Raw genomic sequence first — 17,402 nt, forward strand, 5'->3', positions numbered from 1 at the left:
CCCCTGCATGGGGGGCAAAAAGAGAGAAAGTTTCTCATACCCTTGTGGCTCATGTCTGTGTTTTCTTTCTCAGAATGAAGACTTAAATAGCTTTACTACTCATGGTATGCAATCCATATTTTTTGTGCAATATTGGTCAGAAACAATGATTTATTTATTTCATTTCCTGGAAAATAGCCCAGAGTGATATTCTCTCTCTCTCTCTCTCTCTCTGTATATATATATATGTATATATATGTATGTATATATATATGTATATATATGTATAAAGATTCATTTTTAGCTACTTATTCTTTTATACTTATGAGAAAAAAAGGAGCTAGATCTCTTTTATCCAACTAGCAGTAAATTGAATGTAACAACATCATTGTAAAATGATGTGCTTTTATAAAGTCCTGAATATGGTGCATCTTTTGTGTTTCGTTTCTTATTGTTTGCTCTACACAAAAGGATAATTCATTAGGCCAATTCTCCAAATAATCTCGAAGTGACATGAATTCCTCTGCAGAGTGAATGTCTGTAGTAAGTAATCCATGGAAAACAGACAGGCGTCTCTTGTCATTTTGGAGCTTTAATCCACTGCCCGGAGCATGAAAATGCTCAGGATAACAAGTGTGGGAATGACCAAAATCAACATTATTTTTGGATTTTATTTTCTTTACAATGCCGCTGATCAGTAGAATTGCTGAATCTGGCAGATACAATGCCCTTGGATTAAGGAATTAAACTCAGGATGAAGAAGAATTTGTTAAAGAGGGATGGGAAAAAAACCAACCTTTTTTTCCCCTTGGCAAATGTTAAGCAATGAAACCAGTGTTGACAGAATGTTTAGGTCTAGTTTACAACAGTATTAAGCCTCCTCCCCCCTTTTTTTTAAAGTGTTTACATTTTTAATTAGAATAAAAACCATCTGCAGCTTTTCAAATATGTACTTCTGTTTGAAGCTCAGAATAGAGTAAACCTTATATCCTAAAGAGTGAATTTGTACCTGTGTGTAGGTGTAAAAAACTGCTGTTGTATTCTATTGGGGCCAGATTATGATGCTTTTACACTGACTTTCCTGACACTATTTATATGATGAGTTATTCACCAATGTGAGTAAGAGAGTCATAATTTGACCCTTAGCTTCTACTGTCCTAAAATATCTGTCAATCTTTTCATTCTGGAAAAGTTTAAAACAAAATAGATGGAAATACTAAACTGCTTAGACAACACGCTTGTTTTAGTAAAGGTTGACTTCCTCTGCTTACTTGAATGTCTGACGATTCTGCACTGCTGGAAGACTGGTAATCCTTCAAGCACTGAAAAAGGAGTGTGTGGGGGGCAGGTTTGTGTTTGTATTTAAAGTTTTCCTTAACACTTAGCAGACATTGGGGTCTTCCTGCAGTCTTCCTTCACCCTTTATGATAAGAGGGGGAAAAAATCCCAACCTCATTAATGAGTTTCACCCAATTATTAAATAAACAAACAAACAACCCCCCTCCCATAAAATAATACCAAAGTGTCCAAGCAATTGGAAGGTTGTGGACACCTTAAATTTATAAGAATCCTTTGGAGAATCCCCCAATATAATTTACAAGCCCCGCTGGACCTATACATGTCTTGAACTGACTGTTGAAGTGAGCTTTACTAGGAATTTCTTTTGCTGGATTGGGGTGGGAGGGAGGGTAAAGGAACTTTTCCTAACAAGGCTTTAAAAGCTTCAGTGGTAAAGTTATGTTGATGGAAGTCTCCCTTACTTGTTCACTGAGAGCAAGTCACACAGAATTACACTATGGGCAGGAGATGTTCTTTATGTGGGTGGCAATATTCAGGGTTTATTTTTTGCAGGGTTTATTTTTTTATTCAACATAGTAAAATCAAATCAAATCCAATCCCCAACTGGCTATAAAATCGCTCGTGCCTTTGGAGGTGAATTTACAGCTCCGTGCCTTTCACGAGCTTGGTGGAGGTTCCTCTTCCCTCCTCTAATCTCTGCCTAGCTGTTTTTTGCATGTGTTGTGTGACAGCAGGGGAAGGGGAGTGGGCTGTGCTTTTCTCTTCTCCCATTGTCAGCGAGTGTAAGAGCGTGTTGGGAAAAACCTGTCTGCGGGATCCTGTGTCATCTCCCGCTACATGTGCGCAGGAAAAGTCAGTGCTGCTCGCTGTGCCTCTCTGGTTCCCTTTCATTCTTGCTTGCACTGAAGCAGGGAGCAGGATTAGCTCGTGGCACTGGCTATCAGAAGAGCGTAGATAAAAGGCACAGCTCCTTCAGTGCCACTGCTGCAGCAGCCCTTGTTATTTTTTCCCTCTTCCCCACAACAGTTGTGCCTCATTATCCACTGCCTGGCTCAATTTTTGTGCCCGGGTGTGTACTGGAAGGGGCTTGAAGTTTCCCCTGCTCCACCGACTGTGGCAGAAGAAGGAGAGATGTTCTATAGCCTGGCCATGAGGTCTTGATTGTTCTGCGTTTATGAATGAAACTGACCTCAATCACCTGTTACCTCCAGTTTCTAGATTGTTTGAAGTTCTGCGGCTGTACCCTGCAGGACCGAGGGCACCGAGACTCCAGTATACAAGGACCCTACAGTATCGTCTGCAGCATGAGCTGGCTGAATAGGATCGCATTGCTTTTCTTGGGAGTATTACTAGCAGAAAGAGTGAACTGCCAGCATGTGAAGAATAACGTGCCAAGACTCAGATTATCCTATAAAGGTAAATCTGTTGTTGTCTTTTATTTCCTCTCTCTCTCTCTTTTTCTAGGATCTGTTCCTATTTTTCCTGCTTTTCCTTATAACTAAATTGGAGATTTGTGTTATGGAAAATATTTTCAAACACTTAAAAACCCATTTTATGTTCAGTACTACTCAGTTTAAATGCAGACAAAGAAGAGTTAGTTACATTTGCAGACAAAGATTCTAGAATATGCTGATTTTTGTAAGAATATTGAATTATTTCATAGGACTTTACTCCTTAAAAATGATTAGACATCTTTGACCACTCAATTAATCTTTGTGCTGCTCTGGGCATGTTGTACAGCTGCAACAGAGTATTTATCTAGTTCAAACACGATGGAAAAGAGGGAGATTTATGTTGGGTTTTTTTATGCATGAAGTGGTTAAATCTCAGTCATGAATATTCAGTTTGTACAGATCTGACAATCAGATGCCTCACATAAGCAGTAGATGGTGGGTTTGCCAAGAAAGTATAAACTGAAAGGAACAGATCAGCTCCAGAAAAAGGGATAATGTACTAGAAATATTGTATGTGGATCTTCAATGCAATGCAATTTTTTTTCTTAAATGAAATTGTATCATACGTACTTTGAGTATATTTCAGAAATCCTTACAGAGAATGTGTTATTTAGGGAAGATAACCATGATATTACACTTACCTTTGGAAATTGGATGGCATTAAACACAATGCATTGTCAGTAATTAACTTAGTAAAATTATTGCTATTATTAAAAGTCAGGACTCCATTATCATTGCAGGACATTTCATTAAAGATTCTATATATGTACATTGTAGGGAGAAAAAAATAAAAGCTGGACAGTATACAAATGGGACAGAAAATTAAACTGTAAGAGCTAGGTATTATTATTACTAAAAGAGGTTTTCACCTCTAAAAGTTGACTTCTTGTAATCCCAGATGATTTATGGCAGGGAGATGGAGGAAAGTAGCTTCAGTTCAAAGTGAGAGAGCGAGAGAGAGAGAGAGAGTGTGTGTGTGTGTGTGTGGTGGAGGGGAGAAATGTACCATTTCTACAATGGAAAAAAGTGAACATGTGTGTTTCTGGTCATAGATGTCAATCTCTGTCTGCTGTATAGTCTATATATCTCATACCAGGAGAAGTACGTTCTCTACTTTTTGCATAAGAGGCAGAATGTGTCTTTCTGGTGGCACAAGTTTGAAGAAAAAAACACCTACGTGATTCCAGGCAGTCGTTATTTTCACACTTTAAATCAGAAAATTAAACACCTATAAAACTTGGGTGTGTTTTGACTTCATTGTGAAATAAATGAATGTGTATATTTTAAAAATAACGTGCATGTGTGTAAGCACAGCTTTATATATGAAAAGAACGCTTCATGGTTCTCAAAATGTGTCACTTTGTGAAAAAATTATTTTATATTTAATAAATACAGATTGGTTATTTTAAATAATTTAATCTGAAAGACAACCTGATGCATGTGCCATGTTATAAAACTCTTTAAATACCACTTTAATTATTTGTGATCTAACTTCCAAACTTTAATGACCCTACTGTAAAATGCAATTAAATTATTATATAGTTTAACTTCAAGTGTTGCTTAAAAGTGCTCCATTGAAGTGTTTAATGGTTAATTAATAATTGTTTGCTATTTTTCACCCCATTAAAGTTTATTGAGGGCTCAATTCTGCCACTCATACTTACTATGAAACTTCTCATTGAAATCAGTGGGACTAGCTGTGTAATAAAGAGATACTTTGGTTTGAGGAAGGGTGGCAGAATCTGGCCCATAGTTTGTATACATTGATATGATATCCAAACATATAACCAGCTTTACAACACTTGATTATTCTGCTGGCTGGTTGTTTTTAACTTCTGCTTCTGGTGGGAGCAAGAATCTAATTCTCACAGGTTTTTATTTAATAAACACCAGCTTCTAGGGCAAAGTTTTTCACAACAGTATCTCAGGAAACTGATAGACTCCTTGGTGCTGTTTGTGTAATTGACTGAACAAGCTGTAAAAATGAAATGATCGCAAGACAATGAGTACTCTAGCTCCAATCCTACAAAACACTTAAGGGCGTGCTTAATTTTAAGCATGTGAGAAATAAGAGCTCTATCCTGCAAGGTGCTGAACACATTAGGCGAGTCTACCAAAACACTTACGCCTGTGCTTAACTTTAAACATTTGGGTAGTCCTGCTGACTGCCTGGGTCTACTAACATGCTTACAGTTGAACACACGCTTAAGAGTTCTGCTGGATTGAGGCCAACGTGTTCAGCATGTTGCAGGATGGACCCATACGTTTCTAGTTATTATAAAATAGAGAAAAGTAAGACTTATCAGCTGGTGTTTTTCAGATGGCTAATTATCCTTCTGATAAAATGTCGTGTGGATAAATAGGCACAGTGCTTTGTGAGTATGCTGCTTTAAGAGCTGTGCATAGTGAAAATATACTTTGTGGGCAATGAAAGAATATATTACATATCAGTGTGGATCTCATGTGAAGATACCATAGACCATTTTCTTACCAGTGGGACTAATGGGTATTAAAACTACTAGCAATTAGGAAAAGTAACACCCCACTCCTCCAATTACCTAGCAGTTCTATTTCTGCATAGAGAGCCTGGCAGTTTAATAAAATAAACTGTGAAATGAATGAGAACATGCAGGGTAAAAAAGAATGTGTCAAACAATGTTCTTCTGCTGTTTTACTCACAGTCATTGTGGTTTTGTTTTTGAATGTACACTTGAGTTTTGCCTAAGCAAATGCCTTGTAGCCAGTGTCATTGTTTTGTTTCTAAAGAACAATAGGGATTTATTTTAGCTTCTAGTTTTTTTCTGACTAATTAGGTGTCAAACATAGTTAAAACATGCAGGCATTTGGCTTTAAAATTTCCAAAGTGATTCATGAAGGGTTAAATCCCTGCCAACCTTAATTTCCTATGGTCACTTGTTTTCAAAGGTCCGCTATTAGCTCTGTCATTTCTCAGGTTGCCAGATAGACGTTTCAGTGAACTCCCATTCTTACTTTCTGTTGACTTCCCATCACTCAGTCTCACAGTAGATTAGAAATATCATATTGAGCAGATTTTGTGTAGGGCAAGGGAGGGAGTCAATGTAATAAATATATTATAAATTGGGCCACCTTTATGGAAGAGGGACCAAAAAGATGCTTTCAGGTTCATTGCAGAAGTGACATGTTAGAAAAATGGGGTCTCTTGGCTTTGTAGCAGTCAGATTTGGGCAGCTCACCAGGGAAAGCAAATATGGGGCGAACAGAGATGACATCCTGTCCTTATGGAAGTCAATACTCACAAAACTCACATTGACTTCAGTAGAAGTCAGGATTTCATCCCATAAATCTCAAACACAAACATTTCACGTGGGTTCGTGAATGGAAAGAGATCTGGCCCGGACAATATTTCTTTCCGATTCTTTTAATTGACTTCTGTGGGCTTTGGATCATGTCTTAAATATGGAAAAAAATTAGCTTAAAACTATTGCAGGTTAAACTGATCCCCACCACCTCCACCTCCCTTTTGTAGCTTTTTCAGGATTCATCTGGTGAAATAACAAAAAGAAATTTAATCTCCAGGATACAAAGAAAGCCTTTAATAAAACAACTGTTATACAGTGAGGAAATAACATGTTCTTAAAGTTTCTTTTTATCCCAATGACTTGTGTTTCAATGAACAGTGTAATGAGCTCTACTGTGTTATTAGGTTGTAGGTTCTGTTCAGAAAGCATCTATTATATAGAGTTCTCTGTGTGATGGTGATCAAGTTGTGAGTGCAAAGTTTAAAACAATAAATATAGTCTTAGCTCCACATGGATTTTTCCTTTCTTTCCTTCCCTTTTTTTCCATCTGCTCCATCTCTCTCTTTTTTTTTTATGCAGTGAACCAACAGCATAAACAAATGCTAGATCTAGCTACAAGAAGTTTTGTTTTTGTTATTACTAAAAAGAATTCCCATTAAAATACCTTGTTTCATAAATCTCTCCCCAAGGCAACTCTGATTTTTGTCATGAGTAAATCTTGTGAACTCAAAGTTTCGCATGTCCATATGTTTCATCTCATTTGTTTATTGAAACTTACTAAATCCTCTTAGTATGTTTGGTAAAAGTACATATGTGGTTCTATTTTTTTTGTATTGTTGCTCAATTGGATGCACATTACTTAAGAATAAGTAACTGGACGAAGATTGCACGTAGATTCAGTTGTACTACTCCCTGGTTTGCATTCAAGCCATAGTAAGAATAGATATTTTGCCTAAAATTGGAATGAAAATAAGAGCTGCCCCCAGACTCTGTGTATGATCAACCTACAAATGTGCCAGAATTTCATTCACTCTCTTATAGACAAGTAGCACTGAACTATCTGGGTACATGTGAGTCTACGTATGATATTTAATTGGTAAGGTATTTTATCTACTTGTCCTACTTGCACTTGATAACTTGCAGGTGTTTTTTTCTCCCTAATTCTATAGCCAGCCCATAATACCACTACAAAACAAAACAAAAAAACCAGAGAGCATTTTAGTAAGAGCATGAATAATGTACAGGGCCTGATTGGAGACATGTCTCTCCTCACTTAATATCACAGTGTGTCTCAAGATGCAAGATACCCGTTTACTGGGTCTTATAATTAAATTACATTATGCATACATCGTCCTCTCTGAAAACCTCTCTTTTCAGTCTCATTGGGAAGAAGATAAGGGAACTGAGAACTTGGAAAGAGGAGCAGGGAGGTAGGAAAAACAAGTGTTTATGGACATAAGCAAGGACTTGTAAGATTCTCCAGACCCTGTTCTCAGTAGATTGCAAAAAGATCTACAGTTCAGGCTCCTGTTATGTCAAGATCCATTTGGCACAGGAGTTGGAAGTACAGGACTTAGATGCAGCCACATTATTTTCAGGCAGCCTTGGTCCTGATCCTGGAGTATGTTAGAGTAGCTTAGATGCTGATCTCACTAACATTAGCTGACTATGATCCCCAAGAAGGCCAGATACCAGATAAGAATTGTCAGAACAGAGGCCCACTGTGACACAACCTTTCTGCCCCCAGCATACCCTCTACACTGGAGAGAGGGGAAGTTGGTGTAGAGACTAGTTAAAATGCTTTACATCAGCTGAGATCTTGCCTGTGTGGGGGAATTCTCATCTGGCCGTTTAGCACAAAAGAGTCAAAGTGACCAGAACAAGGAGGAAGAGAAGCTGGCTCTACATTTTTATTTTATCTTCCCAATTTTTCCATTAAATGCTAGTAAAGAAAATGTGGTGTCAGAATTACAAATCTCTCCCTTTCTTAGAGGGCTGACTATTTCCATGTAACTCGGCCTGCTATACAGTTTTTTGTTCATAAAAGGTGCTGGGTTGATAATAATGGAAACTGTGCTCTTCTCTTTGTCTGTGGAGCAGCTTACCCTTGCTGCTTGTTGCATCATACTTAAAACCCTGATCCAACAAAGAATTTAATCAGATCAATGGTCCCATTGAACTCAGCGGAACTACGCACATCATGATTAAAATCTAGCATGCGTTTCAGTGCTTTCCTGGATTGGGACTTAGATGCATCTCTGAGTGCTTGGGGCATGTTTAGGTACATGTTGGTACCAACACCTGACCAAAAAAAAGTTTAAAATAGGGAAATCAGCATGTACAGGGTTATTCCAGTGTTCATGATCTACTAACACCGGTCCAATATTACACATGTATAGTACATGAATACATGGAATTATATCAGAGAGGAAATCACTAAATGACTCCTATTTTTTACTTTCCTAAAAGAAGATTTGTTTTTCAGGTTTCATTTAATATATTGCCATACTCTGTTCCCTTCACTTGTGGTTTTGGTTTGACTATGTCCTTGAATCATCAGTGATCATTTTAACATGCAACCTCTTCTGCAGTTGGTGTTAGAGAGTCTTCTTTCTATTTGTCTTTTCTGGGCTGCAGGCTCACCCTTTATTGCTCTCATGTTCATCCCTGAAAAATTGTAATGGAAGCAATAATCATGTAAAGATGCACCAATGTTTTGAATAGCTCCCATATCAGCCAGAGTCTGACTTGACCTCAATTCAGTTTGAAGCAAAGTAAGATCTCTACCTGAGGCAGTCCCTGAGTGAGGGAGATGAAAACAAATCCCTGTAAGTGATGTCAAGGAGTGTGACATTTTGCTTCCAAGTTAAAAAAGGGTAAAAACATTCTCAGGATCCCACATGCTTATTTTTAAACTAGTGAACAGTGGTAGCTCTAGGTCAAAATTGTAGATGAGGCTCTGTAATTTGCCTTAGTGTGCTTATTAATTAAGGTCACTTGTGGATGTTCCCTTCAGTGCTCTGCTGTGGCTGGTGGACTATTCAGCGAATTCCTTCTACTGTAGCATTAAAGCCCCTTCTGGAATGTGCACATGTACACTGTGCAGTCACAGGGGCCTGCCCTACGCAGCCTTCATGTAGGCTAGCTCTTCTCGTCCAGTAACAGCTGTGAATGGTGAGCATAACTCTGGTGATGGTAAAGTCACTTTTATTTTCCTAATTTTTTTGAGTAGTGCAGAACCCCATTGCCCCCAGTGAAAGAGTCAGAGGGGAGCTCGCCTCCGCTGTTGAGGACACAAACCTTTTTAAAAGTGCTGTAGGCTCCCTCACTACTCAAAAGTGCTCCCTGTTACAGCTTTTTTTTTCTCTCTCTCTCTCTCATAAACATTACTGTACTTTGACTCTCAACTAGGCAAACCTCATGGAGCTGAAGTTGGGCTTGGATTCGTTATAGTAATGCCTTTTGGTAGCACTCGCCAGTTTAGTCATCTTCTTGTTATCCTTATTATTTATTATTATTACTTTACTTTATATACTCTATATACTTTATAGTAGCACTCAGGATGAGCTAGGCGCTCCCGAGATGAAGATAGAGGAGAGGGTATCTTAGTCCTTGCCATGCAGAGTTACAACCCAGTGGACCTTTGTTCACGTGCTTTCAGTTTTAATGGCCTATGAGGTTTTTGTTTTCACTGAGTCGCCTCTGACAAGTGTTGCATTAACTTATAACATCAGGCTTTTGAATACATAAAATGTAACTTTTGGCACAGTTGTTACCATCTACTATGGAAGTTTGACACACACAAGGCACTGGCATTTTTACCTCCCAAAGTGGGACATGCGTCTTAGGAAGACAGTACCATTAAATACTTTTTGTGTACTTCCATAGGAGCCGATTCTGATCTCAGTTATGCTCATCTAAGCCCCAATTTGGGAAAGCATCCCTATTCATGGAAGCACTGAAGTACATGGTTAAGTTCCACTAATTAAAGTTACGTTTGTGATTACATGCTTTTCTGAATCTCAAGTCACTCTTCTGAAGTCAACTGAGTTTGTCTGGATTTACACTGCAGTTACTGAAATCAGAATTTGGCCCAGAAAAGTAAATATACAGTACTATTAAGTTTACGAAAGCTCATGCTGCAAAACATCTGTTAGTCTATAAGGTGCCACAGGATTCTTTGCTGCTTCTTAAATACTGTGCTCCAGTTCACCTCTCCTGTATCTACCTTCATTGCACAAACAAGTTCTTCCAAACCCAATTACACCCACTGGTGGTGAGTGGCTGTGGCTGCAGAGCCTTTCTTAATAGGCTTTAAATAGGCTGGTTCTAAATCATGTCTGTTACCCTGTGTGAGTCACCTAAGTCTTCTAATTCAAATGACATATATTACTTTTAGTTTCCAAATATTTCCATGACCCAGTTTCATATAATATGACTTGCACATAAGTATGCATATGCATCTGTGCAAATCTAAGAAAATATGCAGATCCTGGACCTGATTTTCCTCTCAATTATCTTGATATAATTTAGTTGCATTGATTTTACTGGAGTAAAATTTACCCTGGTGGAACAAGAGCAGAAGTAGACCCTGATTTCAGATTAATTCTGAATACTCCAAATGATAAAATTTTGAGTGATCCTTTTCCCACCCTGACATTTACATATTTTCTGTGAGCTAAAAATCACCTGCAGCGGTCTCTGAAATGTGTGGGCCCCATTCTGCTATGCATCATCCCTGTTTTTCATCCCTTGGTATTTGATAGCCAAATACTAAACAGTCAAAAGTGTTTGCCATTCCTCTAATGCTTCAGAATTGTTTGGCATTTGCTGGGCTGCTTGCTTATCTCTCCAGCTGAATGTTATAGGAACTGTATAACCAAACAGTCAAATAACATTCCCTTCCTTTATAAATATTTTTGTGCAAACTTGGATCTTGCAGAGAACAGTCTGAGGAATGGTGCAGTTCTTTGCTTTGTATCTACCGTGCAAGCACAAGAAAAAGAAAGTCCTCTTTCCCTATTTTCTAATGAAGTAAAGACCATATTGGCTCCTATGTGCCATCCTTGCTTGTATGGAAGCTTCTGCATGATGTAGGAAAAGGATTCCAATAACTTGGTGATGTTCATTTAGCTACCAAGGGGAAGGGTTCACAGCCCTGGGGAGACTGAAAGCGGGTGCAGCCTGCAAACATTTCAGATCCAGAACAGGCTTAGAGAAAGCAGAGTACAACCCTACTGCTGTAGTGCTTTACTGTAGACACTTCCTAAAGTGATGGAAGGTGTCTTTCCACTACTGTAGTAAATCCACCCCCTCAAGAGGCGGTAGTTAGGTCAATAGAAGAATTCCTCTGTCGACCTAACAGTATCTATAACCAGGACTTTGAGAGAACGGATGAGGCATGGTCTTATCTTCCAAGCTGCCTACTTTTGACCTCTCTTTTTTCCCCTCAGCTTGGGGAAGCTGCCAGAAAAGTGAATTCCAGAGTTTCTGTTCTTCCAAGAGATGCCAGAGTCCATCTGCCAAGAGTCTACATGCATCAAGAAAGAAATGTAGGAAGGTAGCATGAAGTGATTTTAAAGAGCTCCTGTCCACACTGGCTGAAATGTCCTAATCATCAGCTGGATAGTGTTTCCAACATTATAGCTACGCAGCTTGTGCCAGTACAGATCCAACTGTCAATATTGCTATTATAGCATCTGTCCTGGGGTCTTTGCATTCTGGTCATAACAGTGGACTCCTCACTGAAATTTGGCATGCAGGATTTGCTCTATGGAGAAAAGAAAAAGAGAAAAGTCTTTTTGGTCTTTTAAAAAAGGGTCTCTTTTAGAAAGTACATTATGAAGCTAAAATATACGTGTATTAGATATTTATAAGAACATAAGAACGGCCGTACCGGGTCAGACCAAAGGTCCATCTAGCCCAGTATCTGTCTACCGACAGTGGCCAATGCCAGGTGCCCCAGAGGGAGTGAACCTAACAGGCAATGATCAAGTGATCTCTCACCTGCCATCAATCTCCATCCTCTGACGAACAGAGGCTAGGGACACCATTTCTTACCCATGCTGGCTAATAGCCATTTATGGACTTAGCCACCATGAATTTATCCAGTTCCCTTTTAAACATTGTTATAGTCCTAGCCTTCACAACCTCCTCAGGTAAGGAGTTCAACAAGTTGACTGTGCGCTGCGTGAAGAAGAACTTCCTTTTATTTGTTTTAAACCTGCTGCCTATTAATTTCATTTGGTGACCCCTAGTTCTTGTATTATGGGAATAAGTAAATAACTTTTCCTTATCCACTTTCTCCACATCACTCATGATTTTATATACTTCTATCATATCCCCCCTTAGTCTTCTCTTTTCCAAGCTGAAGAGTCCTAGCCTTTTTAATCTTTCCTCGTATGGGACCCTCTCCAAACCCCTAATCATTTTAGTTGCCCTTTTCTGAACCTTTTCTAGTGCTAGAAATCTTTTTTGAGGTGAGGAGACCACATCTGTACACAGTATTCGAGATGTGGGCGTACCATGGATTTATATAAGGGCAATACTATATTCTCAGTCTTCTTCTCTATCCCCTTTTTAATGATTCCTAACATTCTGTTTGCTTTTTTGACCGCCTCTGTACACTGCGTGGACATCTTCAGAGAACTATCCATGATGACTCCAAGATCTTTTTCCTGACTCGTTGTAGCTAAATTAGCCCCCATCATATTGTATGTATAGTTGGGGTTATTTTTTCCAATGTGCATTACTTTACATTTATCCACATTAAATTTCATTTGCCATTTTGTTGCCCAATCACTTAGTTTTGTGAGATCTTTTTGAAGTTCTTCACAATCTGCTTTGCTCTTAACTATCTTGAGCAGTTTAGTATCATCTGCAAACTTTGCCACCTCACTGTTTACCCCTTTCTCCAGATCATTTATGAATAAATTGAATAGGATTGGTCCTAGGACTGACCCTTGGGGAACACCACTAGTTACCCCTCTCCATTCTGAGAATTTACCATTAATTCCTACCCTTTGTTCCCTGTTTTTTAACCAGTTCTCAATCCATGAAAGAACCTTCCCTTTTATCCCATGACAGCTTAATTTACGTAAGAGCCTTTGGTGAGGGACCTTGTCAAAGGCTTTCTGGAAATCTAAGTACACTATGTCCACCGGATCCCCCTTGTCCACATGTTTGTTGACCTCTTCAAAGAACTCTAATAGATTAGTAAGACACGATTTCCCTTTACAGAAATCATGTTGACTACTGCTCAACAGTTTATGTTTTTCTGTGTGTCTGACAATTTTATTCTTAAATATTATTTCAACTAATTTGCCCAGTACTGACGTTAGACTTACCGGTCTGTAATTGCCAAGATCACCTCTAGAGCCCTTTTAAAATATTGGCGTTACATTAGCTAACTTCCAGTCATTGGGTACCGAAGCCGATTTAAAGGACAGGTTACAAACCTTAGTTAATAGTTCCGCAACTTCACATTTGAGTTCTTTCAGAACTCTTGGGTGAATGCCATCTGGTCCCGGTGACTTGTTAATGTTGAGTTTATCAATTAATTCCAAAACCTCCTCCAGTGACACTTCAATCTGTGACAGTTCCTCAGATTTGTCACCTACAAAAGCCAGCTCAGGTTTGGGAATCTCCCTAACATCCTCAGCCGTGAAGACTGAAGCAAAGAATCCATTTAGTTTCTCCGCAATGACTTTATTGTCTTTAAGCGCTCCTTTTGTATTTTGATCATCAAGGGGCCCCACTGGTTGTTTAGCAGGCTTCCTGCTTCTGATGTACTTAAAAAACATTTTGTTATTACCTTTGGAGTTTTTGGCTAGCCATTCTTCAAACTCCTCTTTGGCTTTTCTTATTACACTTTTTAAAACATTTTCATTACCTGCAGCTTAGATCATTACAACTAAAATGATTGTAAACATGTTATTTTTCAGCTTGATGCTGGTTGTTTCATATATTTAAAGAGCTCTGTCAATGCTTTTCACATGACGTCCAAGGTTATGTGGTCTGTTCACCTGAGCATGGAATTCCTAAGTGCAAAATCCTTCTCGGCTATTGACTCACTGTGTGGTCTTCTAGCTATCGCACTTCTTTGATCCCCACTATAGTAGCATCTCCCAGTCTTTAACGTTTTGTCCTCACAACACCCTTGTGTGCAAGGAAAGTGATATTATCCCCACTTTACAGATTGGAAACTGAGGCACAGGGAAACTAAGTGACATACTCCAAGTCCCACATTTAGTCTATGGTAAAACAGGGCTGAGACCATCCATCTCCAGTATCCCCGGCTAGCACCCTAACTACTGGACCATATTTTTTCTTTTGGTTTTTGAGCCTCAGTTTCATCATCTGTAAAGTGGTGCTAAATAGTGTTGTGAGATGTTGGTTAGAGCCAAAGTCTTGCCACACTTACTCACATTGAATAGTATCTCATTCTCAGACTAGTTCTATAGATTTGCACATTCAAATTTCAGCCAGGAGTCAAATACTGTAAAATTATTGGCAGTTGTGTACTGAGATGGCACAATTTATGTTGCTATAATACTGGAAATAGCTCACTGATCATTTGGATATTTCAGCTAATCCAGACAGGAACTCTCTAACCTTTTTCATATACCCTTGTACATTTTGCTCTCAACATATGCAGTAAATGTTCTGAGTGGCAGGAACTGTGCCCTGAGTGAGTGTTTAATATTGGTATTCTTGTATTTGATGACTGCTAAAGTTACACAAGTATTTACAGGATTAGGGCCTTGGTTTGTTCATGTTTAAAACTAATGACAAGGAATAGCTAACAAGAAAAAGTGAGAAGTGGGATTCTGCAGGTCTCTTGTTTTCATACACTTTGCTTCTAGACTAAGTAAAGAAGCACCTGTTTCTTAAACTGGAGGTTGCCTTGATCTTTTAAAATATAAGTTCCGGTTCACATCTTCCACATGCTTTCAATGCAGCCATATGACATTTCATGAATTAACCCAGGAAATGACTTATTTTTGCTTTTATACTTACTTCCTGTCCCCTCATGTGATGGAAGGGCTGTTCTGAATATCATTTTGTTCCATAAGGATATATCAATTTTAATGACAGACTGACAAATCAGCACAATAATTAACACAAATATTGCTGTATTTGAAAAAAAAAATCTCTTGCTCTGAACTAAAAGTAACAAGATGTCACTGAGGTCTCCTTTTAGCCTCTGTGAGTAACTTATTAGCTGGTTTCTATGCAGACTATGCAAGCATCAGAGAAACTAAACCAGATGATCACAGCTAGTAAACAGAATGACAAATCCATTGAAACAGACATGAAGGGTTGAACCCTCCTTCCATTGAAATCAGTGGGATTTTTGCATTTTGCTTCAAATGTAGCAATGTTGATCCTCATAAGTGTTTGTTTTTTTGTTTCTTGGGATCTGATTCTCCTCTCAGTTATCCTAGAATAAATCAGGAGCAACTCCATTAAAGTCAATAGAACTATGTAGGAGTAACACTGGTATAAATTGGAGTGAAATCAGAGACTTGCTATTTTTAATTTTTATTGGATAGAAGGTACTGGAAGCAAGATTGAGCAGCACAGGTTTTTTTTCAGAGTGGTAGCCGTATTAGTCTGTATCAGCAAAAACAACAAAGTGTCCTTATGGCACCTTAGAGACTAACAAATTTATTTGGGCATAAGCTTTCATGGGCTAAAACCCACTTCATCAGATGCACGGAGTGAAAAATACAGTAAGCAGTATATATATTACAGCACATGAAAAAATGGGAGTTGCCTTACCAAGTGAGGGGTCAGCGCTAATGAGGCCAATTCAATTAAGGTAGAAGTGGCCTATTCTCAACAGTTGACAAGAAGGGATGATTATTAACAGAGGGATGTTATCTGATCATGTTATCATGCATCTGATGAAGTGGGTTATAGCCCACAAAAGCTTATGCCCAAATAAATTTGTTAGTCTCTAAGGTTCCACAAGCATCCCTCATTGTTTTTGCAGGTTTTATTTGTTAAGCATGATTCCCTAGCCGAGACTTGCCGCAGAAGGAAATTTCTAAGAGCTGAAATTCTTTTTAAAATGTTTTCTATCGTCATGAAAAAATATGACAAAAGCTGAATTTTATTTTGTTCTACATTCACCCTCAGTACTATGGACACAAAGTATTTTACCTTAAAGCAGACATATGGAAGTGATCAGTGTATGTAAATTACCAGAGAAGAAGGTGAGGTATAGTTTGGAAATGTGCACTTGTTTCTGGTTATAAGACTTTGAAACCACACCAAAAGAGAGAGAGAGACTTTACATTTTGAGACACCTTTTCTTCCAAAATAATGAATGGAAAATGGTTAAAACAGCAATGATTAAAACATAACTCAGCATGAAAGCACAATATGGTACTGAACTTAGCCATTCAATTAGCTCTTTTGGACACTGGAATCTAGAGAGAAGGACCAGATTGTGAACTCTTTCCACAGAATGGGGGAACTGGAGTAATCTCAGTTTTTCCTCATTGGGACTACTCATGTGAGTAACTGCTCACTAATGCGAGTAAGGGATTTCAGTCTAGCACAAAATAATTTGTATTTACGTTGAACCTGATCTTGCATCCACTATGCTCTTACACATTTCCATTCTGAAAATCCCACTAATATTCAGGATTGTAATAAGGGCCTGATACAAAGCCCATTGATGTCAATGGGAGCAGCCGTATTTCTGGTTATCTGGGCATTAGCACATTTTTTATTCTGAGAGGGATTGTCCAAGGCAACTGGGTTTATCCTCCTACTCTTTTAGAAAAGCTGCAAAAGCTCAAGCTTGCATGTGAACAGCATTCAGAAGTAGAAGGATAGATCTGCCCTTATCTTCCATCAGCTTCTGCTATGAATTGCTGCATTCCAAACCATTCTGGAAATTAGCACCTGAACATATGAACTCAGAGGTATTGAAACTTTGGGTACGTCTTCACTACCGGCCGTATCGGCGGGTAGCAATCGATTTCTCGGGGATCGATATAACGCGTCTCATCTAGACACGCTATATCGATCCCCGAATGTGCTCCTGTCGACTCTGGAACTCCACCAACGCGAATGGCGGGAGCGGAGTCGACATGGGGAGCTGCAGACGTCAATCCCACGCCGTGAGGACAGTAAGTAATTCAATCTAAGGTTATTCGACTTCAGCTACGCTATTCACGTAGCTGAAGTTGCGTATCTTAGATCGATTCCCCCCCACCACCCCAGTGTAGACCAGCCCTTTCATACCTTTAACAGCTCTGCAGATCTATGTAGATCGCTTCTTGGCCTTTTGGCTAAGAGAGGTGAAAATATTATATATATCTCCTACTATAATGACCACTTGCAGTCAGCAAGCCTTATAATGCAGTGTCAGAGC

At 38.8% G+C, this 17,402-nt stretch overlaps 1 protein-coding gene across 1 annotated transcript in view; it reads left to right on the forward strand.

The window, feature by feature from the left end:
• SEMA3A (semaphorin 3A) overlaps positions 1-17,402 on the forward strand; it is a 305,059-nt gene that overhangs the window by 92,666 nt on the left and 194,991 nt on the right. Inside the window, exon 3 of the mRNA XM_039519100.1 lies at positions 2,490-2,694. Coding sequence (XP_039375034.1) covers positions 2,490-2,694 — 205 coding nt within the window. The remainder of the gene's footprint in view (positions 1-2,489; positions 2,695-17,402) is intronic.

Source organism: Mauremys reevesii, linkage group 1 (assembly GCF_016161935.1).
Source record: "Mauremys reevesii isolate NIE-2019 linkage group 1, ASM1616193v1, whole genome shotgun sequence".
Classification (NCBI taxonomy): domain Eukaryota; kingdom Metazoa; phylum Chordata; order Testudines; family Geoemydidae; genus Mauremys; species Mauremys reevesii.